Here is a 25,868-nt window from a genome sequence, read left to right on the forward strand (position 1 = left end):
AAATATAAAACTCTTCCTTTAAGATAAGCATTGTTTTCTTATCTAAGTATTTTTTTTTATTTTGCTTCTTTTTAAATTCCTTTATCATAATTTAAGGATAAGGTTTCTTATCATGTTAAACGCACAGACAGGTAATGGAGTAGGTGATAAACTGCTGTAATAAAAAAAATCAGATAAAATATTAAAATAGATTCAGACTAATGGATGAAAAATAATTGGACGACTTTAGCTCTTGTTTACAATACAGGAATACTGGATCAAAAGGCTGCTGATGACGTCATCACTATTTGTACTCGCATGTCTTCGTTGTGCAAGCTGCGAGAAGAAGCTCTTCTGTTATTACAGCAGCGAGGCTCAGTACCGCACTTACCCTGCTAAATTCCAGCCCAGTGACATCGACGTCACACTGTGCACACACATCATCTTTGCTTTTGCTGAGGTGAAAAATGCTAAATTGGCGCCTTTGAACTGGAATGACCAAGGTCCTACAGGTAAATGTGATGACCTATGATCGGTAGATTAAGTCTTGGGCTCAGTATAAGCGAAATACAAGAGATTAGTCAAAGCGCGTGAAGGGTTTGGGTGGGCATTTCATATTTGTACATTAAAGGAATTTTGGAAAAGGGGTGGGGAGAATTACTTTTATAAAACATTTAAAACATTTTCATTTTCTATCATATCGATACTTAGTCGTGACGTCCATGCAATCGAAGTCTTCGAAACTGAAACAATTCTCAACAGTTCGGGGATTCACCAAAATTCACTTCTGAGGTTCAGTTTGCGGTGTATCTCATCACTTTTTGAAAGTTAAAATGTGTTTATTTTCTATGTAAATTCCCATTTTATGGTTATAATAAAAATCCCTGGTGATAATAAAGCTCTATATGATTATATTCTTGTTTAAGAGGTGATGAGATTTGTCTTTTCTATAACATTACCAGGAACAAATCTTCTTAGCCTCCACGCCCGGGTGGATAAGGTCGTTAGGAAAGACGATTAGGTCAATATGGAAGTAAAACAGAACCTTCGTTGAGGAGTCTAAGGACCGAGTCCATTGCACTGGCGGGAATGGAAGAGAGTGACAACAACCAAGTCACAATAAAGACACGTTCCTCAAAGGGCCATTTTATGTCGCACACCCACACGGCTGATGCAAAGAAGTTCAGCCTCGGCCCTATCTTGGGATATACGCCATTGGTAACAGATGTAATAAAATTACATCTGCTTGGATCCCACCCATAACAATTGTTCATAGGGAAACGTCCATGCGCCTTTAGTCCCAAGAGTCAATTCTCACGACAATAACAATGGATCAAGATTTGTCAAAGGAAACAGTTATTTTATAGTCCCTAGTGTCTAAAGAACAATTGTTCTAATGATGTGATAATCTATTCGTAACATTATTGTCAAGAAAGTAACAGTCTTTCTTTGGCATTTCCAAGATCGACATTATAATTATTATTATGACCATCGACATCCCTGAAATACACAGAGGGCATCACTTTCGCCACAAATATCAGCCTATCTAGTGCCACATAACAAAAAACATTACTTTTAAATTAAGAACTGAGTAAAGTAAAAACTATTAATAAAGACGTTTATTTTAGCACGAAAAAAATATCGGTATCAATATGATTAGGCCTATTTGTGAAATTCTCTATTGATATTTCATTTAATATGAACCTTTGTAGAAGATTATATATCCCTTTCTAATTTCAATGAGTTATGAGGTTTCACCCTTTTTCTTTAAATAGGGTTATATGCTCAAGTGACTAGTCTGAGAACAAAGAACCCTGAGCTCAAAATTCTATTGGCTATTGGTGGTTGGGTGGCTGGCTACGAACAATTTTATGATGTGGTCGAGTCTGAACAAACGATCTCACGGTTTGCGGACAACGCTATCACGTACCTCAGGGATGCTGGCATGGATGGCTTAGATGTGGACTGGGAATTTCCCGGCTCTCGTGGAAGTCCCGGTGAAGATAAATATAAATTTACTTTATTACTAAAGGTAAGGTCACGAAACTGTCATTTAGTGCAGTTATATTGGTGTCAGCATCATTGCATTATTTCAGTTTACACGAAACCACTGATATAGATGTGCATGTGCAGGGTGCACTCTCTCTTGAAAATGTCAACATAGAAATTACAAATAAAAACTTAGAAATTACAAATAAAAACTTAGAAATTACAAATAAAAACATAGAAATTACAAATATCAACATAGAAATTACAAATAAAAACATAAATTTGCTCTGCCAGTAATAAACCTTTTCAGTTTCATGAAATAAAAATAGCTCAAACTCTAGACATGCTCAGATTTCACAAAAAAAAAAAACAGAGGCGGAAACAAAAGTGAACAATAAACGTATGAATATCATTTTTATTACATTTTTTAAACTACCGAATCCGATAGTTTTGTGTGTCCTTGATTCTCTTCTTCAACATTAGGGCCATATCTGGAACAATATAGTCTATCGGGCGTAGCTAGTGGACAAAGCTAGTAGGTTTAAATTGTCTTTGAAGTTTGTGTTTTTTTTTCTCCCTATCTCGCTTCTTTAAGGAATGACGCATCTAGGACACAAACGACATATGAATATTGATTACAGAAAAGAAATTAACCCAATTGTGTTGTGACACTCTTTGTTCTTCCCATCGTGGCCTAAAGCTGCATTCGTTATTGTCAATTACATTTTAGACACTTTTCCGGAAGTTTCGTGACGAAGCTGTACGGACCAAGAGAGATCGTCTGCTGCTGACGGCGGCAGTGGCTGTTGGGATTGAGTTCATAGAACCAGCCTACGAAACCACAGAAATACACAAGTGAGTTGAAGCCCTTTTAGGGCAATGATTTCCAGGTTTTAAATTTTAATGATAGTGATCATAAAAGACGGGGACTGCTCTGAGCCTCTTACATCTTTTGAATCCTGATGTGTATTTTATTTTTTATTTGTATTTTTCAAGTCGAAAGTCAAAACATACACTTCAACCAAAAAGATAGTCGTCTTGTTTAATAAGATCATTCAACAAAAGCATGCCACGTAACACTGTCATGATAATGAATATTGATATGCCATATGGAAGAAACATACTAATTAAGTTTTGTACAATTTATCACAGTCTAAACAATGTCAAGGTCGCTAATTTGAACTTCCTTTTATCGACTAATTAAAATGTAATGGAGCTTTTAATGTTAACAATTTTTTAATGCGCGGCAGTTGATCAAAAACGGATTTCAAAAACAGCCCTAACGTACTTCCTGGAAATTTGAGAGTTTATGTTTATATCTGGGAAAAAAATAACTAGCTCATTCAGTAGTTACAGATATGTTTAAATATGTTTGGTTTTGTCCCCTTAAATAATTGTACACGTTATTTCACCCACACCCATTCTCGGATCAAGTTGAAACTTTAAACAGCTTTTTATTGAACCTAACAAAACATAATCAATTTTAAAATTTGCAAACTAGTCAATTAAGTCAATTGATACTTTTTTTTTATATAAAAAAGGGAAATAACTTCTATATTATTGAGAGATATAGTTGTTAGTGCGAAGTTCTTCCATTTAGACAGGGGCATAGCTAGGGAATTGGTGGGCTTGACCTTTTTAGGGGCCCCTGCCTTTTGACATTCAACATCATGACATGAGATAATGTCAATAGCTGAGCTGTTTTACAGTGAATACATACAAAATGGGATTACATTTCTAATGTTTAGAGGCTAAACTAACACACGGGTCTTAATGGTTAATAATATATTTCTTAATGATATATTAACTCAGGTTACTCCCTGAGCGTAACCAACCCCGCACGGAAAGAGTTAATCTGTGTGGAATACATGTAAAAGGGTCACTAACGTATATAACAACACGAATAGTAAGCTTACATGGCATTAGCGTAACAATTAATGTAAAATTAAGAAAATCAAAGTGGGGGACTTTCGAAATTTGACCTCCCCTCCTCTTCACCATAGCTACATCACTGCATTTAGACAAGCTTTTTTTTTTTTAAAAAAGGATTTCTTAAATATTTTCCTTGTTATGTTTGTAAGTCTTGATTTATACATCACCAAACTAGAATTTTAATACTCTAAGTAGATTTATACAAGGGCTTAACCATGTATGTGGGCGGTGGGGGGATAGGGGCTTGTTAAAAATGTTCTTTTTTTTTTTTTACAAGAATCTATCATTCATTAGTCATTAAGAACAAAGTAATTGCTTTTACAATAAGTCATTAGTCTCATAAAGGAATAATTGTCTTTAAAAAAAAAACATTTTTTGTTACTTGTTTCAATCAAGAAATGTTCTACATGACATATCCTTTTTTTCCTTTCATTCAACGGTAAAACAAAACAGTGTTGACAACAACACAACAACTTTAACTCTCTCTTTTCCCCTCCTCCGTCGTTACCTCAAAAATATTTAATGCGCTTTCATTAAGAAAAAACATAAAACAAAATAACATTTTTAATTTTATTTTGCTATAAAACGTAAGCCTGTTATCCTATACTCTTAAGCGAGCAATTCTTGTATGTATGTATGTATGTATGTATATATATTTATATTTATATATATATATAAATTTTATTTCGAAAACGGCTCTAACGATTTTCTTTAAAAGTTCATGGTATGTGCATAATAGTGAGAAAAAAATTCTCAACTCATTGGCCACATCGGGAAAACTCGAGGTCGACCTTTATATCGGTTTGAAAATGCCTCATTATCGAAAAATTAGTTTTGGCTAGAATGTTTTATGAATGAAAATTTTCCATGACGTAAACGGGAAAAACGCTGCTTACGTCACTAGGCTTACCGCAGTACACTAAAATATTTCTTTGCAAACAATAACGAGTTCTAAAGAATCAATAGACCTATACTCTTAAGCGAGCAATTCTTGTATGTATGTATGTATGTATGTATATATATTTATATTTATATATATATATAAATTTTATTTCGAAAACGGCTCTAACGATTTTCTTTAAAAGTTCATGGTATGTGCATAATAGTGAGAAAAAAATTCTCAACTCATTGGCCACATCGGGAAAACTCGAGGTCGACCGTTATATCGGTTTGAAAATTCCTCATTATCGAAAAATTAGTTTTGGCTAGAATGTTTTATGAATGAAAATTTTCCATGACGTAAACGGGAAAAACGCTGCTTACGTCACTAGGCTTACCGCAGTACACTAAAATATTTCTTTGCAAACAATAACGAGTTCTAAAGAATCAATAGACCTAATGAAACATTTGCGCACCATCTTAATGTAGATTGATTTATTATAGAACTATGAAAGAAAAGTAATGAAATTAAATGTGCCGATATATGATTAGTTATTGTGTTTTAAGTGCTTAATAAGTTGTTTACACTTTAATTGTGTAGAGCGGTGTAGATACCTTTTACTTTGTTGTTTATTTTGCTGGTGACCTCCAGCTGTCTCGTTCTGAGGTTGCATGCAACCATGTGCTCTCTTCTATGTCAGCTAAGTCAAGTTTGCGCCATAAGCTGGTCTTTTAAGGGTTTCGGTGTTACGTCAACCACTTTTTAGCTCACCAAAAAAAACACTGCCTTTGGCATGCGTTCGTCTAAGATTCGTCTCCCATATAGGATACTGCTCTGTCCAGCGTAACTGTCGGACTTAAAGAATTCCCTCTATACAAAGGCCGCGGATACACATTTGAGACCAAAAGAAAATTTGCTGCCGAGGACAGACGCAGACGCTAAAAGAAAATCTTAATCGAGCATCGCGGACAATGGTTATGCTTGCCCTGGATGTGGCAAGATATGTAGGTCACAGCTGCAATCCTCATTAATTTTCGGACTCTAAGACAAGCCTTATTATTATTATTATTTTGCTGGTGAATTATTACCATGTGTTCATGCTTCAGTGTCTACCTCTCCTGTACCAAAACAAAGGAACTGGTCATAACACAGCTTCTCTACGCCTTACTTGCTCACACTAAACATGATATCCATCTAGCGGTCAACGAGTTTGAGTACACTGCAGCCTCTTTTGATTTAACTATAAACCTCGGTAAAAAGCTTGGAGTTAGGGCCAGGAGAGATCTGAATGGATGGATGTGTAAAAGCAGGCCATAGTACCACAAGGATGGATGGATGGCAAAAGCCGGTATGAACTTCCTATAGTCCGACTGTCAGGCTGGGCAGGGCACGTATCCCGTATGGGTAACAAGCATATTGTTTGGCGTAACAGAGGGGCCCCACGGAAACGTTTCTTTAGAAAACTAATGCCATGATTTAAGTCTAATAAGAAAAAATGCGCCATTTTACTTTGTCACTAAGTGCATGTTTTACCCTATAACGTAGAGAAGTTACATTGCAAAGACTTTCTTCCAAGCCAATAATAGTAAGCCTACAATAGTTTTACGCAAAAGATAGATTGTAAAACTATAAGACGGACGTGAGCTGTAGTTTGTCTAGACTGTAGGAGGACTTAAAAGACTTTAAATTTAATCGACATGTACAATTAGGCCTACAATTAGAACTAACAGAACACTAAAACAACTCTTCAGATTAGTAGTCTTTATCCGATCGTTCATTTTCGTAATTACAAGAATATTCCCAAAATGACTTCGGGTATATAACCTTCCGAAATTATTTAACAGAGCGAGGTTCGGCCACCTGGTACAAAAATATTCTCAAAATGACTTCGGGTATATATCCTTCCTTAACAAATTATTCATCCGAGCGAGGCTCGGTCACCTGATATTTTCTATAAAACAAATATAAATTAAATCGTATTTTCCTCAATTAAGTAGATTTGTCTACTGCTTTGGGGATTGTAAGTCTATCTGTCTCCATCGAGTGACTTCCATTTATCAAGCTTTAACTCTTTCTCTCCGTAATTATTTGCCACATTCTAGTGCAGGGGTTCTCAACCTGTGGATCGCGACCTCTTTGGGGGTCGATTGACCATTTGCCAGGGGTCGCCTAAGACCATCGAAAATATGGATTGTTATTGTCTACTCTTCTATTTCTGTATGTGTGTGTTTGGGCGGGGGGGGGGGGTCGCGGCAGAGTAGGGGATTGTAAAAAGGGGTCGCCGAGCTTAAAAGGTTGAGAACCGCTGTTCTAGTGGAATCAACGTTGGTATGGTGAGTTAGGAGAGAAAGAGTTAAAGTATTGTTAACCTTTTAATGTATTTATTTCTAAAGAGAAAAACGTACTACTCACAACAGGTACGTAGATTTCATGCTCCTCATGACCTACAACTTTCATGGGGGCTGGGATAATGTCACATCACACCACAGCACGGTACTGCCAAGCCAATATGATGTGGGCGAAGAAACATGGCTTTGTCAGGTACAAATAATTGATTGCTTCATTGAATTGGTCATTTTCATGTTTAAATCTTCGCTGAGAATATATTAGATGACCTTATTATTAAGACTACGTTCAATTTATGCTTGATCCCGTGCCAATGTTAAAACAAAATAGCTTCTTCTCTTCGGCTTGGTTGGTATTTTTACAATGCTCCAGCTCAAATTGCAAGCAAAGCTAACTCCAGTCAAGTTCTAAAAAAAGTAACCCTTTCAGACCTTGCCATCTATAGGGCAAATGATTTCAAGTCATCTGTTTCTATAGCCGACGGTTAACGAGAGTGCCATGTGGCCAGCACAACGATTAACCGCAATTACTTTGCCTAATTAAAGTCAGTTGCCCATTAAAGTTGGGTGGACTCAGAGGCGTCCTAAAATTCTCGGAATTAAAAATAACAGTCTTCATCGGGATTCAAACCCGGGACCCCTCGGTTCGGAAGCCACGTGCTTCACATTTAAGCCAACACGCCTCCCCCTGTATTTGTTTCTTTGCCTAAGCCTCAATTCTAGTCTATAGTGAAACTGAATTTCCATTTATTTGGACCAGTAAAATAATCTTATATCTATAAACCCGTATCACTCATCACCACACATACCTGTGCATAAATTTTCACTAAATATTCTTTTTGTTTTCTTTCTTCTTCCGTTTGTGTGTTACAGAATTGGGCTGTCAACTTTTGGTTGTCTCAAGGTGTTCCGAAATCAAAAATACTTTTAGGTCAGTTTGATTATATCAATATTTCAATGTTTCTTATAAACTTTTTTTTTCATTATCAAGAATTTTTTAATGTAGAAAAATTAAATATATATAATAACCACTAAGGCTTATAAACCCATGAAGTTTGAGCGTGTGTTTAATTTTCCTCCTGTGTAAGTGTTGTCCTTGTATGGGCGAGCAGAAGTCTGGTTACCCTAGATTTAAAATGGTACTAGAGTAGGCCTACATTAAATTTCCCTAATTGACGTACTGACATTGTCTTTTCTTGCAATTGAAGACCCATAATTTCTGTGAAATACCTGTCATTTTTTCAGTTTTAACTTGACATCTTTGAAATAATGTGTCCTAGTATAGGCCTACAAATAAATTGATTCGTTATTTTGGGTTTATCAAATCTGTGTACATGGTTTACAGGACTAGCCACCTATGGAATGAGCTTCACACTAGAAGATGACAGACAGAACCGTCTAAAGGCTCCAGTGTTAGATTTCGGTCGTGGAGGGCAGTACACGCGTCAAGAAGGCATCCTAGCTTACTTTGAGGTAGGTCTACATTGTTGAGAAGGCATCCTAGCTTACTTTGAGGTAGGTCTACATTGTTAAGAAGGCGTCCTAGCTTACTTTGAGGTAGGTCTACATTGTTAAGAAGGCGTCCTAGGTTACTTTGAGGTAGGTCTACATTGTTAAGAAGGCGTCCTAGGTTACTTTGAGGTAGGTCTACATTGTTAAGAAGGCGTCCTAGCTTACTTTGAGGTAGGTCTATACTGTCAAGAAGGCGTCCTAGCTTACTTCGAGGTAGGTCTACACCCTATATACATTGCATTTTTAATGGCGTTCGATAACCCAAAGTTCACATTAGCATATACAAATAATGGAAGCTGCTCTGTTTTAATTTATTGCTAATGATTTTAGCGTTCAAAAAGTAGATCTGATTTAACTTCAATTTTTAAGGACATGGTAAGGTTCCAATAAAAAGGCCCACATTTTAACAATTCCCCTTATATAGATTTTAGAAGTGAATCATAATATCTCTTTCTCTTTTGCCACCCTCTCCATTCATTCTCTTCTTCTGGAACCTCCCACCCCCTTTTCTTTTGCAACCTGCGCATCCTGATGCCCTCCTGATGCTCTCCTACATAGACTTTTATTTAAATTGAAAAGAGCCGTTTTATATTCACACATATACTTTTGTCAATAAATTCTAGTATCACTTTTCTTCCCCTTCCCCCTCTGCCCGCCATCTCATAACAAACAAGATTACAAAGAGAGTTTGTGTTACACAAACTCAGAGGCGGCCCCCGTCGAAGTCGGATCCCTGTCGGATCTGCATATTCGCAAATAATATTCAAGAAGTGATTTAATTTTGATGTAAAATGTTTTACATGTTTCGGATGTTCCTTCAGAGTTGAAGATAATTACTTCCTAGTCCAAACCTCCCGCAGGACGACGGGGGATGGGAGCGAGCAGGGTTTGAACCCTGGACCATCCATAAATCTGAACGACAGTCTAGCGCGAAAACCGCACGACCAGGCAGCCATCCGATGGTCAAAAGTAATAATGTTTCAAAGATTCATTTGCCGTAAATTTAAATTTAAATTAAATAAAAAAATAGTAGATTAGTTTTGAGTATATTAAAACATTACAATATTGATCAAAACGTTTGGAAATGAAAATCTACACTTTTTTTTACACTTTAAGTTTAGAAATTGAAATTCTACATCTTAATCTAGTCTATTTTAGTCTAAACAAATTCTAGATATAGACTCTAAAATAATTTTAATTAGAATATAAATCCAGATCTAGATATACTGTAATAAAAATCTAGATCTAGTTTAAAAAATCTAGATTCAATCTAAATCAAGATATCATTCCTTTTTTAAACGCGAGTCACATAACGAGGCTTAATAAACATTACTATACCGAGTTCTTTTTTCATTTCATTTGAAGAATTAATTCCATATAACGTCAGAGGAAAAAAAAAACACTACGTCACACGGCCTAGCTAGACTAAAAATTGCCTTCATCATTACGAGCCATTTATCCGAGTGTTCATTGACTTTGGTGCACCGAGTGCGTTCTTTAAGCATTTCATTTAAAGAATTCATTCCATATGACGTCAAAGGAAAAAAAAACACTACGTCACACGGCCTAGCTAAAATAAAAATCGCCTTCATCATTACGAGCCATTTATCGAGTGTTCATAGACATTGGTGCACCGAGTGCGTTCTTTTAACATTTCCTTTAAAGAATTTATTCCATATGACGTCAAAGGAAAAAAAAACACTACGTCACACGGCCTAGCTAGACTAAAAATCGCCTTCATCGATACGAGCCATTTATCCGAGTGTTCATTGACTTTGGTGCACCGAGTGCGTTCTTTAAGCATTTCATTTAAAGAATTCATTCCATATGACGTCAAAGGAAAAAAAAAACACTACGTCACACGGCCTAGCTAGAATAAAAATCGCCTTCATCATTACGAGCCATTTATCGAGTGTTCATAGACATTGGTGCACCGAGTGCGTTCTTTTAACATTACATTTAAAGAGTCCATTCATATGACGTCAAAGAAAAAAAATTCCATTACCTCACAATAGGCTAGTAGCCTACCGGTACCATAAAAAAAATGTCTTTATTTACTCGAGATATTTAACGAGGGTTCATAGACATTGGTGCACTGAGTTCTAATAGAATTTATTTAAAAAGGATCAAAGCCGCATTGTTTTTGCGTTTTGTCTGTCAGTCGGTCTGTCCGTCATCTTGATATAAAAAAAAACAACAACTAAAAGTTATTAAACATTGATTTACCTTTATTCTACGTTTCAAAACATCGCAATAATTTTTAGGTATGAACACAATTGAAAAGTTTATATAATAGATTGTTCCGGATGTTTGTATAAATAGTAAAAGAAAAAGAGAATTTCAGATAAATGAAATACCGTTAATTAAATTTTTTGGATGGTCTCGTATAAAAATTAGATGTACTACAGCCATGTGGAGAGATTTTCATACCTTACTTTGGTGTTTGGATTCTGTTTTCCTTAAAAATCGGAACATAATATTAACGATAATTAGATTTTTTAATGTTTTAGGTAGAAAGTTAAATGTACTGTAAGAGAGTAGTGAGTTATAATATTTTTCATAAAAATTCGTAAAAACATTATTTCGTAAATGAGAAGATTATATTGTTGGTTTATATTTACATAAAAAATGCATTATTAGCCTTTATAAACAAACAGAAATGTTTTCTTTTAATTTTAGCAGCTAGTTGACCAGAAAAAACATCGTTAACTATTATTTATATTTGTTGTAAACATTTCCTGTACATTTTAAAAATATATTTGACTTAGTGATACTGAAAATTCACATATATTGTCCATCTTTGTTAGCATATTGTAACATTGCCTCCCTTACATTTACGTAATTGTTTTAGAATTGGTGTATTTTTATGAAAAAATCGCTTGCATAATTAATTTTATAAATTAAACGGTTTGCTTTTAGAAAACCAAAAGTAGCCGTTGCACCTAAACTTTTCAAGCCGCATTTAATGATGAAATAATATTTTTCATATCTCTTCTAGTTTTCGAGATCTGAGTGTGACAGACGGACAGACGGACAGACGGACATTTTGCACAAACCTAATAGCGGCTTTTTCCCCTTACGGGGGCCGCTAAAAAAAAGTTAGTACCTATAAGCAATCTCTGGCTATTCTTTGGCTTTTCAATTCAATATCGAAATATTTTATATACTTTATTTTGCTTTTCGCTCTTCCCCATCAACCCCCCCCCCCCATTTTTTGCACCCTGCGCATCGTAACTCTCTTCCACATAGACTTTTGATCTTGAATTTTTATCTAAGCCTTTCTCTCGTTGAACAGCTCGAAAGGGGCACAACACTATTCACAATTTAGTCTTTTTTTAAAATGTATTTTGTCAGTTATATATAGGCTAGATCTAGATTTTTTTAAAAATCGGGCTTTTATCTAGAGTCGCACATTATACACATAAACTTTTCATAATTTATAGCTCGTGGAGACATAGTAGCCCCGCGCTCAGATAGTGAATTTATCAAAACCGTTCCTCAGAGATAAGGAGGAGGAGCCTGTTTACAAATTTCATGTCAATACGTTTAACTGTTGCAGATATTTTCTTAGATGAATGAATGATGTGCGGCAAACATATTATAGATTAACAAACCTTTCTATCAGCTAAAGCGCAAGAAACATCTGTTTAGATCTACTTTGGCTCCTAATAGTTACAATGTGTCATTATTAAGATGTAAACGCGTCGTATTTGACTTACTAATAATAGGATAACAGGTGTTAGAAAGACAAGAGTTAGCTTATCCTCACTTAGCTGAATGTAGCTAGCTGAATACTTCGCTACTATTCCTCTCCCCTTTTTTTTTTTTTGCATTCACTTTTTCATGACGAACGTCCTCGTGTTTTCAAAAGTGTCCATCTTCTGGCGCCTTCGAGTAAAACAGTCATCATAAAGTATTCGAGGGAACAGTCATCATAAAGTATTCGAGGGAACTGTCTTTAAATGTTGAAATAAACCACGGGTCATTAAAATGTTGACAAGAAAATAACTTTAAATTATCATCAGCATTTAGCAGACGGCTTGTAAAAAGTGGTAGTAATATGGCGGAACTATAAAATGTGTTTACCAAATATAGCGCAGGCGTTGTTGTTTTTGTTCCACAACAAACACTCTTAAATTGCTTTTATCTGTGACATAAATTATCTCAAGGATGACAAGAGACACTTGCAACGTTATTTTAACCAAGAATAAAACTGAAAATAAATATTTAAAGAAAAATGCCTTAAGTAATTAAATTATATGGATATATGGCTCTATCATCCAACACTCGTGTGAGAGCAATCCTATGTTTATATATGTGACAAAGGCCAGTAAAACAGGTCGTATTTCTGCTTAGCAGTCAAATTTGTCAATGGACAAGTGACAGTACTGGTATTATTATGACCCGTGATATGATCATGTTCTCGAGAGCCCTCGGGGACCAGAGGCAGATTGTGTAAGAGAGACAGTTGAGTTCAGATAGTTATACGTCAGACCAGTACTTGACTCCAATATGTAGGAGCATGGCTGTATGAGTTCAATAGTAGACAGTTGAGTTTATTACTGAAGTACGGTGATGTACAGTAAAGCATTTGTAGCTTGTATGAAGTATTTCCCATGGACCCCATTCACCAATCGTAAACAAACAACAATTAGCCACGTAATTCTCTCTCTTCTATACAAATTACGCAATCCATAAAGGCTGTCACTTGATACTTTTTTTTGTCCACTGTTTTATCAATATTATCACGTGGCTAAACGTTGTTTGTTTACGATTGGTGAATGAGGTCCACTGTATAGTATTGACTGTGATGTACTAGTTTTGAAAGTTCTTGAGTTCTGAGTTGGTTCTTATGTTGAGCAGTGCTTACAGATGGCCAGATAGAGAGAGTATTCAATATATTTTCTTGACCGAGTGGACGTGACGACGAGCGATTGGTCTCCACTGCCCACAGGTTGCAACTTTGCCGCTCAGTGATTATGCCTTCTACGACGATCGTTCTAGAATGGATTCTGTTGGAACATCCAGTAATGACGTCCTATCCATTAAGTAAACAGAAGGAGCGAGGCAGTACACATATTAAAAAAAAAGAAGAAGACCACTGAAATAGTTTGAACATGGCGATAAAAGTAAGCGAGAAGATGGATGTATTTGAGAAGCATATTACCGCTTTGGTACCACAGGAGTGAAGCTAGGGAGAAGGGGGGAGAATTTGAAAATCCTCCCGAGCCCCAACTTGAGGAGACCCCCTAATGAGTGTTATATGCATTAAAAATGAGGGGGCCCCCAAACGATGGAAAATTCCTAGCTACGCCCCTGCTTGGTACTATCAAAGTGTAGCGCCTACAGGCAGCGTGGAAACATCCCCCCCCCTTCTACCCTTTGGTTCGCTGAGCATGTTGAAAGCATGAAAGATGCGCTGTACACAAATTTCTTTTTATTATCACCCTTGATGTCTCTTCGTGACACATTGTTCATGAAGTCATGGTATGTACAGCAGCATCTACAACGTCTCTTCCAATACTCTGATCAACTTAGAAAGAAAGAAAACAGAAACTAGGGACTATACATTGTATTTATTATATATTATTATATGGACAAATATTTGGAAGAACATGTTCACGACTTTCATTGGGGAAAAAAACCCCACACGTTTTACTTGCAATTTTTTTTTCCACAGAAGTTTCAAATTTTGTCAAAGTTGCTTTGCATTATTTAGCTTTGTTAAAATTTTGAACCACAATTCTGTCGCAAATTTCCCTATCCACCATCAGTAATTAGATAAAGTAAATGTGACTGAGTAGAAAAGCGTTTAATTCTAGACTAGAAGGTTCACGCTTGAATCCTGATGAAGGTTGGAATTTTGATATCAAGTTTTTCGGAAGCATGATGCATTCCCTCGCAACCTCAATGGTTACTTGATGTTTTGAGTCAAATAAATGTTGTATCTTTTCAGGTCGTCATGTTGGTGACTATGTAGCCACCAGTTGAATATAAATGGTTGAGATTTAAATTAACTGCAACTTAGAGCCTTATAGATCTTAACCACACCCCTGACACACATCTTTAAGGCTTTCTTTCACCAGTTTATCAAACTGAAATGACCTCCCTGCTTGCATGTAAGCGAAACGGAAACATCAGTTTGAGTTGCCACCAACATTGTATGCTTGTAGTCCTTGTCAGAAGACATAGAGAAATGTAAACATAATTCTTAAACTAACATTAGCAAATAGAAATTTGTTAAAATTTTAGTTTTTCCCTTGCGTAGCATATGTCTTAGCTCTTTTTATTTAAAAAATTAATTTATTACGCTTTTTATTTTCTAAACTAGGAATGTTTTCTTCTATTTGTGTGCAGTTTTATAAGACATTTCTTTAAAATTATAAGTTTACAGTGCATTTTAGTTTTCTAAATACATTTTTATTTTGAAAAAGCAAATATTTATTGCAAATCATAAACGCCATTAAAAATAAAGATATTAGTACCTAGATCTAGTTATTGGCTTGTTGGTCTCCTTCAGTCGTAACGACTATGGTTCATCTCGCAGAGCAATTTTCATGTGACTGTGGAGCCCTATTTTAGAGAGACACTCCCGTCCACATATATCGCAGGTTAAGGTGGCTTTCGCTTTGATGATAGAGAAGTCAGTCATTTTTCGTTTGTCACGCTTTTCTTCCACAGCTGAGGTCCATGTTTTTTAAACTGTTCATAGCTTTCCTGGTCAACACATTGTACGGTCTAGTGCTTTGTCGTACCAATGGTCACTCTCAATATTTACTGCTTTGAGGTCTCGTGATTCACGTATCGGAGCTGGGGTGCGATTTTTCTCCATCCGGCAAACATCACCAAACCATCGCAGGCGTCAGTGAGGATTTCGAAGATGACGGGTAAGCCCGTTTGCTCAAAGATCTCAGTATTGCATACTCTCTCTTGCCATGTGGTTTTCATGATCCTTCAAAGTCAACACAAGTGGGAGGAATTTAGTTTTCTCTCTTGCTTTGCATAGGTAGTCCACGACTCACTACCGTAGAGTAGCGTACTCAGAATGCATGCCTTGTAGACTTCCATTTTGGTCACCGTAGTGAGTTTCTGGTTTGTCTAAACTCATGGTCTGAGTCTAGCGAAGTTCGATGCAGCCTTACTTATGCGGGTTTTTTTAATCTCTTCTTCTAGAGACAGTTCTAAATATTTATTATTACATCAAAAAAAAAAACGTGCTTGGGATCTTTCGCAAGATTTTTGGCGTTGATCATTCCAAGTACGTACTCAGGTAGTACAGCATTTTTTCAGATGTTTATTAATCTAGTGGTTCAAAAGTTTGAATATTTAATTTCTATTAGTTTTGAAACTAGGTATTTGGTACGATATATGCAAGAATCGGGGCAAATTATCAAGATTGTTATGGCTTCTGGATGAACATGATGTAACGCCAATTTTGGATATTTCCTTTGACTAACTAAAATTCAATGACATGTATGTTATAGGAAAGGAATGCCTGGATTGGGTCAAACTATCAAGATTGTTATGGTTTCTGGATGAACATGATGTAACGTAAAATTCAGGTGTTGACAAGTTAAAACTAAATGTTACATTGAAATATTTTTTTATCATTAAATATAAAATAATTATAGGCCTATAAAATTATGATTTTAAAATATGAAAATAAGAAAACTATAATTAAAACATTGTGGAATAATTATTAGTTTCTGGGACCTTGAGTCGCCTGGAGATATAGTGTGGACAAGATATATTATGTTTTTAAGCTTAAAATAACCTACCCAACACAAATAGTTATTTACATTTTGTTGAGGAAAATTAATGCTCATTAAATGTGTCAGATGACACCAGAAGACATTTGGTCACGTGACTCTAAGACAACCCTTTAAAAAAAATGAACTACTTCTCTAAAGCGAATTTTTTAAAAAAATTGTAATATAGGAATGTAAATGGTTGCTTACACTTTACACTTATTTCGCCTTCTGTAAAACATGACATCAGGATGTCAAATGACAGTACGACATTGCAACCTTCAATCTGAAACGAGCTTAAACATCAGTTCAGAATAGTTTCACATAGTTTCATCACAAAAAGTATATTTATAGCTTACAGAAAACTGTGCCATGAAGTGCCGTGTGTCATTTGCTGTTGTTTCGTTGCCTGTCATCTGTTACAAAGTGGCAAACAAGGGCGGTACCTTCCGGTGGCAAGCAGCAGGATTCATGAGAGCCCTTGTCCTTGTCACATGGTGCAGACTCAGAATTTTTTTTTTTCATTGCCTACTAAAAACAAAATGTTCTTTTTTGACAAGCTTGTCTGTTTCCTTTTATGACCAATACGTCATTTAGTGTCTAGTATTTGGCAACTTTACAAAAAAAAAATACATTTAGATCTACATCTAAATGATCTACACAACATTGCGTTGAGCTGAGACCAAAATAATCCTGTCATCAAGAGGGCAAAAGATCTATAGGGCAGATGATGTAAAGGTCATCCATTACTGTGGCCCACGGTTAACAAGGGTGTCATGTGGCCAACACAAAGGCAAGGGGGGGGGGCACTTCGTTTTAAAACCTTTGGCCTTCATTGTCATCAAAATTACTTAATCATTGTATTTATTCTGACTGAACCAATGTTAAATAGCCTAGTATGTGTCTATCTAGTCATTGTATTTATTCTGACTGAACCAATGTTAAAAAGCCTAGTTTGTGTCTATCTAGTTATTTTATTTATTCTGACTGAACCAATGTTAAAAAGCCTAGTTTGTGTCTATCAGATAGTCTATCTAGTTATTTTATTTATTCTGACTGAACCAATGTTAAAAATCCTAGTTTGTGTCTATCTAGTTATTTTATTTATTCTGACTGAACCAATGTTAAAAAGCCTAGTTTGTGTCTATCAGATAGTCTATCTAGTTATTGTATTTATTCTGACTGAACCAATGTTAAAAATCCTAGTTTGTGTCTATCTAGTTATTTTATTTATTCTGACTGAACCAATGTTAAAAATCCTAGTTTGTGTCTATCTAGTTATTTTATTTATTCTGACTGAACCAATGTTAAAAAGCCTAGTTTGTGTCTATCAGATAGTCTATCTAGTTATTGTATTTATTCTGAATGAACCAATGTTAAAAAGCCTAGTTTGTGTCTATCTAGTTATTGTATTTATTCTGACTGAACCAATGTTAAAAATCCTAGTTTGTGTCTATCTAGTTATTTTATTTATTCTGACTGAACCAATGTTAAAAAGCCTAGTTTGTGTCTATCAGATGGTCTATCTAGTTATTTTATTTATTCTGACTGAACCAATGTTAAAAATCCTAGTTTGTGTCTATCTAGTTATTGTATTTATTCTGACTGAACCAATGTTAAAAATCCTAGTTTGTGTCTATCTAGTTATTTTATTTATTCTGACTGAACCAATGTTAAATAGCCTAGTTTGTGTCTATCTAGTTATTTTATTTATTCTGACTGAACCAATGTTAAAAATCCTAGTTTGTGTCTATCTAGTTATTTTATTTATTCTGACTGAACCAATGTTAAATAACCCAGTTTGTGTCTATCTAGTCATTTTATTTATTCTGACTGAACCAATGTTAAATAGCCTAGGTTGCGTCTATCTAGTTATTTTTCTATTTTCATAAATCTGAGATACCGCTGCGCCCAAAGACATAAATAAATATCGACTGGAAGTAGGAAGCTATTTGTCTATGGCTGCGCCTCTCTTTTTGCAAAGATATAGCGTTCTCTGTTTTTGGTATCTAGCTGGATTGAGACTAAAAGCCAATGAAAAGTGAACCTTCAATAACATCGCTTATATCCAATCATTCCGTTTGTCTGCCTGCTCAAAATCTTATACCAATTATTTCTCCCATTTCTCAATCTCGGATTAGTTCATTAGTGGTAATTAATTTAAAAAAAAAAACAACAGTATGTTAACGTAGGCCTACACAATTTGGTCGTTCGATAAAAATTTCTAAATAACATTGGACTACAGTGGGAAACAGTGGTGCGCTTGAACTTGGCTTGGCTTGGCTACCTAGTTCGACACCCGACTCGGCAGAGTTGTGTTTACTGAGCGCCTAAAGACAGCACGGAAAACCAACTCCTAGATACCCCCTCCCTCCCCCCCCCCCCACTGGTCCACAAATGAGATTGGACCATTTGCGCTCTGAGCATGCTATAAGCATGAAAGTAGCGCTATATAAAAGCTATAATAATAATAATACTAAAACATTAATTATAATTATTAATTTATAAGTACTTGAATAGCTTAGTGGCAAGACTTCCATCATAAAAGCACGAGTTCGAATTCCGACTCGAGCAGACCTTTTTTCTTTACATCGCTTATATCAGCTCACACGGCTGTCTGGTTCAAATCTTGCACACGTTATTTCTCCTACTTCCCATTCGTTGTCAACCAAAAATTAACCAATTAGTTATTCAATTAGTCGTTATTAATACATTTGGTTTGATATGGAAATGTACTAAATTATAATAAACGGTTTACGTCACCAGCAGGAGTAGATATTTATATAACATATAAAAGCAAACACTAAGTGTGAAATGTATATACGACTTTCCCCATTTGAACATTTGAGATTTGGTATTCATGCAATTTTATTAAAATAAGCAATGCTTTGAAATAACATTTTTTAAATATTTAATTTATTGTCAATTTAATACAGAAAAAAGAACATTTAAATTGAAGGTTTTAATCTTCTGACATGTTTTGTACTCATCATTACAAGAAAAGTAATGTAATAAACTATTGTTGTTTAACAGCATCGGAAATGGAAGAAATCTATTCAATTCAGGAGAACCACGTACAGGAAATATTAACGTCATCTATATTGAATTACAATTCAACTAAACCAGTAGGCATTTACATTTTTTTTTTCTATTTTTAGCAGCCCCCTAAAGGGGAAAAGACGCTATTAGTTTTGTGTGAAATGTCCGTCTGTCCATCCGTCCGTCCCATTTAGATCTCGACAGCATAATATTTTAGTCCATTCAAAGTTCTGATGCAACGGCTACTTTTTTCTTTTCTAAAAGCGAAAAATCTCATTTTTAAATTACTTACGCAAGCAGTTTTTTTCATAAAAATACACCACTTTAACAACTATTTACTATTAATAGTAACAAACTCGGGAGGCTCTTTAGTAGGGGAGATGACTACTTACCATATTTTTAACTCCTTTATGCAAATGGTTTTAGACTTTTTGTTAAAGAAATATTTTTATTTGACATTTGTATTGCTACATTATGTAAGTTCTGTCTACTAATTACTACATTTACCCGAAATAAATGTTTACATTTTTTAAAGAGAAAAAAATCTATTTAGTATGCATATAAGTTGAACATAATTTAAAACAACAAATAATAAGTAGGTTTTCATATTATCGCGTGAACTGCAGACGTACGTTACAGGACAAAGGCATTATTTTTACGGAAATGTTTTCTTAAGAGATTGACCCTTTACAAAACAATTAGATCAATTAGATATTCATTATAAGACATCAGTTAGGCCAGGTTCGCATTTAACTTCACATTCACTTTCTGCTGGACCGTTGGGGCACACACAAGATCTGTCAACCTTCTTTCTCCATTCTTCTCTGTCATTTGTCTTTGATAAAATTTAATTCTGATGTTCTTTCTGAAAATATTGATACCTGCCTTTTTACCTGCCTGGGTGGACAACTTCGGGGGCCGATTTTGAGTTTGTGTTTCCACACAAACTGTCTTTGTAATCTTGTTTTTCTTCTATTGGAAGGCGCAAATATTGAATATATGGTAATTGTCAGGAGACATGTCTACATGTTTTAAAACTCGTGTACCAATTTGTATTATAGTCCTTTACACACCTAAAAGGTTATCGGATTTGTATAGAATAAGTGTACATGTATATTATATTATGCACGCTGTCAAAACTGTTAAATGTGCTAAACTTCTGTAACGAAAGCAGCATCTATCTTTGTTGTAGGCTTACTTTGACAGGTTGAAGCCTCGGGCAACAAGTTCTAACGAGGGCTTCTGGTGTTTATCATGAAGCTTTTACAAAGGTGTATACTTTTTTTCCCCTTGTTAACAACACTGACCCATGTAAACTAAATTACGGTAAACGTTGTTTTAGTCATTAATTCCATCCCCATTTTTTTTTTTAATTTCTTTTCCTGCCCGTTTTTTGTCACAATAAAAAAATATTGCCGGAATTATGCTACCTATAAAAAGTAACAAAGACATCGGTGGCTGTGCTGATAGTGGTGGAGATACCCCCCCCCCACACACACCAACCTTCCTGATCATAGACTACTCTACTTTCTGTCACGAGATTTCACTGTGACGTCATTCCTAGACGTGGATAACCTTTTATAAAAATTTGAATTTAGCTATTTTTAGAACTGACGACGACGTCCGTAAACGGAGGGGTCGACTAGGTCGAACTGGGCCTTAGGGAATTAGAGGCCCTAAGTAAAGTGAATATGGTGGCCGCCAAATGAAATAACAAATCGAAAATAAACATTTAAAAAAATTACCTAATTCATAAAAAAATAACATGTTCCTCTAACATAAGTAGTCTAGCAAGCAGACTTAAACATTTGTCAATAAACCTTGAATCTAAGTAGAGACTTAGAACTATGCTAGTAGACTTAGAGCCCTAGTGCTCTGCTATATTAGAGATTTGATAGCAATGTTTTTATTCTTGTGCGATGCCCTAACCAATCGGCCTTAGGTAATTAGAGGCCCTAGACAAAGTGAACATGGTGGCGCACAAATGAAATAGCATTTGAATCGATGGATCGTCCTCTGTACTTACTATCAATAGCCTATCTATCTTATGTAGATAAAAACAAAAACACCCTTTTTTAAATGACCTCTATATTTATACATGTTAAATTTTATAATTTAATAATGACATTTAATTTTATTATTATCTAATGTGTTACACCTTTTGTCATGTAAAAAAATGAATATATTAAATATTGCTTAATTCATGATTTTTTACAATTACTATTGTTAGATAAAATGATCAGATCATGGAGAAAAGAAAAGTGATGAAATGACCAGGGATGAAATGACCAGGGATGAAGTGACCAGGGATGAAATGACCAGGGATGACATGACCTGGAACCATCATATCAGTGGCTTTTTTAAAAACCAAATGGTCCAGTAGAAAAGACAGTTTTAAAAAAGGGCTTCTTTTAATCATGTGAACTAATTTATAATATCCAATGAATTTTAAATGTATTCAAAAGTAATATATTCTTCGTTTTAGGATGCACGGCCGAAGAGCGACTAGTACATTGAACAAATTTGAAGAACTTGGAAGTTTATTATAAATTCGCATATTTCTTTTCCTATCTTGTCAGATTTGCGAGAACGTTCAGCGCAGAGGTTGGAAGAGCTACTGGATCAATGACCAGCAGGCGCCTTACGCCACCAGTGCTGACCAGTGGGTTGCATACGATGACATGGCCAGCATTAAGTTCAAGGTAGCCAATGAAAATGTTGAGAAGTTGTTTTTTTTAATATATAAAAAATTATTCATCGTGGGGAAAATGATTCACATTTATTTGGTACCACACATTAAATTAAAAGGAAATGAAAAAAGGGCAATTATATGGCGAAAAGTGGGAGAATAAATGAAAGGAAATTCTTATTTACCTGAAAGAAATGAAGAAAATAAGAGAGAGAGGAACGGGGCGCAACAAAATGGAATAACATATGTTACGAAAGCTAAAAATTTGAACAAGTGAAATTCGCTCTTGTGGAGAATGCCGACTATGCTCTTTAATGCTGCATGCTTTATGTAGAGGCCCTAACACGACACTGTCCTCAAAACTATGTGGAGAGCCTTCTTATCTGTAAACCACTGCGCTATTCATCATAGAGTGCTTGTAATCACAACAAACCCCCAATAACGATCAATGAAGCAGTTACAGTCTTGAGACTACTCGTCTGAACCATCTAACATAACAATGAGAACGAGGGAGAAGAATTTGACATTTTTCATGTCAAAGTAATGTTTAGCTTTCTGGCAAAGGTTCTAGCTTTCTGCCAAAGGTTCTAGCTTTCTGGCAATGGTTCTAGCTTTCTGGCAAAGGTTCTAGCTTTCTGGCAATGGTTCTAGCTTTCTGGCAAAGGTTCTAGCTTTCTGCCAAAGGTTCTAGCTTTCTGGCATAGGTTCTAGCTTTCTGGCAAAGGTTCTAGCTATCTGGCAAAGGTCCTAGCTTTCTGGCATAGGTTCTAGCTTTCTGGCATAGGTTCTAGCTTTCTGGCATAGGTTCTAGCTTTCTGGCAAAGGTTCTAGCTTTCTGGCATAGGTTCTAGCTTTTCTTCTTTTTCTTCATGTAAATGCTTTTCTTTCTTCTATCTTAGATCCTGCAATATTTATGGCCTAACAATTGCATCACTTCTGTTGAACAAAACTTACAAAAATAATTGTCTTAACACCGATATGACTGATGTACACTCTGTGTAGCCTAGTTGTTAACAAACGTCTGGTCTTTGTCCCAAAATGCCCTGAATAGCTTCATCTAACCTGGGATGGTTGCCTGGTCGTGCGGTTTGCGCGCTGGACTGTCGTTCGGATTTATCGACGGTCGAGGGTTCAAACCCTGCCCGCTCCCATCCCCCGTCGTCCTGCGGGAGGTTTGGACTAGGAAGTAAACTATCTTCAACTCTGAAGGAACATCCGAAACATGTAAAAACAAAACTTGGTTGCTGCTAGGCGATTTAGCTCCAGCTGGAATAACCTGTCTTGAGTGCAGTCGAACATTCCGGGCTCACTTAGGTCTCACCAGGCACATGACGAGACACAAAACTCCAGTGCAAAGCCCTCATCCCCCCCCCCCCCCCCCGATGACAAAGGTGGTCATCATCGAACCACGATGGACGAGCTATATGAGCCGGTTCAGAGGTCCATATTTTCTTTTACCTTATTCTCTCAAGAGACTCAGTACCCAAGTGCCGCCATTAAGGATCATTCCAGTATTTCACGTGACCACGCAAACCCAGTTGCAAACTATATATTTTGCCACATCTTATGTAGTCAAAGCTTTGTCTATTCTATGTTGATGTAATATTTATTCATCATTTGTTCAGCACTAAGGCTTCAAACAGTCCAAGCTAATGCACGATATGGAATGACCTTATAAGCTATAGTTAACAACACAATGCTTACTAGAGTAAACTATAATCTAGGAAATAACTATTTACACTGTTTTTTCCTCTCTCTATTTCATCGGCAGTACAGGCGGAGCAAATGGTCAACGGGTATGACCTGGCCGGGGCGTTTATTTGGTCAGTCGAGCTCGACGACTTCAACGGCTTCTGTGGATCTGGAAAATATCCATTGCTTCTGGCCTTGAATGATGTCATCCGTCGTGGAAACAGGGCGGGTCTCTCACCATCAGGTCATCAAAGTTCAATATTTTTACTACTCCTCTTTTCAGCTTGTAAATTCTTTATGGGGTGGACACTAGACGCGGTTCTTGATAAAGGGATTTTCCTAGAAATTAGACAGTTAATGTAAATCTTTAGGAAAAAAAATACTAGCTAATTGGATATAATGGGAAAGCTCTACTTTTTTTTTTTAACATTATATCGGGTATTTATTTATGGTTTCTATGGATCATTTTTTTTTTAGAATTTCAAAAGCTCCCGGATGTTGTATTTCCGTCTTCTGAGTGTGCTGTCTTGGGCATGGGCTTACACAGCGATTCAAGGAACTGTCGTTGGTTCAAGCTATGTTCACCAGTCAATGGAAAGTTTAGAATGAAGACTTATCGATGTCCAGAAGGCCAATCCTACAATAGCACTAGTCGGATCTGTGATGTTAGCCCATATTGCTTCTAAGCTTTAAAAATTATTGAAATTCTTTGAGTTATTATTAAAATGTGTAAAGTACAAGATTTGCGTAGATTCGTGCATTTTTTGTCTTTAAAACAAGAAATTAACTTAAATTATATTTAGCCCAAAAAAATAAAAGGTAATCTTATCTTATAAAATACAGAATTACTTAAAAAAAAAAGAAGATGATTACGTCCTACGCTTCTTCCTAGATCAATCTAATCATGCACGTTAACCAATGACTTAAATTCTGATAAGATCGGTTTTCCTGGCTGGCTCAGGCAACCCATTCCATGCTCTAATAGCACTAGGGATGAGGGAGCATTTGTACAAATGGAACGAGGAATGTCCCTTTATCTTTGTGTCTTTCTGAGTATTTTATTAAGTTTTGGTTTTGTATTTGAAGATTTTGGTTCAGTGTTTTATGTACATAACACACAACAAATTATTGCAATGTTATTTTACAGCAAACAAAAAAAAATTAATATTTTATTTCTCTATGCTGGGACATATCCACCCAAGTTTGCCGTGCTAAATAATGTTTACACTTTCATGCCGTGTTAGTAATGAGCAGAATAAACCACATAATGGAACTTAATATAACATTAAGAGTGAATGTGATAAGTATGTGTTCCTCGTTTGAATGCAAGGCAGATTCGATTTGACGATAATATGAGATACAGTTTAAACAGAATGCATCACATACACAATAGCTTTTACACGCACCATAATTCGATTTAATGAGGTGTAGCTAGCAATGTGCATGTGGTGCGGGCCACATGGGACATCAGAGTCTGAGGGGAATCAAACTCCTCCCTAGTATGTATAAATCTTTTAAACCCGAGATTTTCCATTTATCGGTCTGCTTGAAAAAAGTCCACATCCTATCGGCCCAATTTATCAGTTTCGAGCACCTTACCATTGACAGTCCGTAAATTTAACATTAAAATAAAAAGAAAAAACTTTTTAAAAAAAGTTTATATTAAGCGTACTTGTATCAATTAGTTTGGATCAGCTAGGTAGTTAAATTTGTAATAGATCTAGATTAACAATAAAAAAAGCATTTATAAAAATAAAAAAAGTGGCAACGACCTGAATTCGAGCTCATGGCTCAAGTCTTCTAAGGCGTCTCAAGCCAACACGGTAACCACTCTGCTAATTAAGAGCTTATGAACATGGAAGATGTTATAGTTAGCAATTGTTTCTATAGTATTTTTCAGGTTTGTGTTCACTAAGACTCAGACGATGACATATAATATTTGCTAATTCAGCTTATACCACCACTTCAGTCAATTACAATTTCTTTCCCTTGTTTGAGAAACAATTTATTACCAATAGTTAATTAATTATTTTTTTTATTGATTATTGTGCTGTTAGGTAAAA

General features: G+C 35.7%; 2 protein-coding genes across 2 annotated transcripts in view; one reads left to right on the top strand and one right to left on the bottom strand.

Moving 5' to 3' along the window:
- LOC106058763 (exocyst complex component 3-like) overlaps positions 1-9,565 on the bottom strand; it is a 65,325-nt gene extending 55,760 nt beyond the window's left edge. Inside the window, exon 1 of the mRNA XM_056016157.1 lies at positions 9,556-9,565. The gene's annotated coding sequence lies outside the window, so the exon portion shown is untranslated. The remainder of the gene's footprint in view (positions 1-9,555) is intronic.
- LOC106070191 (chitinase-3-like protein 1) overlaps positions 1-24,547 on the top strand; it is a 29,268-nt gene extending 4,721 nt beyond the window's left edge. Inside the window, exons 2-10 of the mRNA XM_056016161.1 lie at positions 248-491; positions 1,755-2,011; positions 2,699-2,823; positions 7,198-7,321; positions 7,999-8,056; positions 8,471-8,598; positions 22,004-22,126; positions 23,890-24,049; positions 24,283-24,547. Coding sequence (XP_055872136.1) covers positions 248-491; positions 1,755-2,011; positions 2,699-2,823; positions 7,198-7,321; positions 7,999-8,056; positions 8,471-8,598; positions 22,004-22,126; positions 23,890-24,049; positions 24,283-24,491 — 1,428 coding nt within the window. The 3' untranslated portion in view covers positions 24,492-24,547. The remainder of the gene's footprint in view (positions 1-247; positions 492-1,754; positions 2,012-2,698; positions 2,824-7,197; positions 7,322-7,998; positions 8,057-8,470; positions 8,599-22,003; positions 22,127-23,889; positions 24,050-24,282) is intronic.
- The last annotated feature ends 1,321 nt before the right edge of the window (positions 24,548-25,868 follow it).

Source organism: Biomphalaria glabrata, chromosome 17 (genome assembly GCF_947242115.1).
Source record: "Biomphalaria glabrata chromosome 17, xgBioGlab47.1, whole genome shotgun sequence".
NCBI classification, from domain to species: domain Eukaryota; kingdom Metazoa; phylum Mollusca; class Gastropoda; family Planorbidae; genus Biomphalaria; species Biomphalaria glabrata.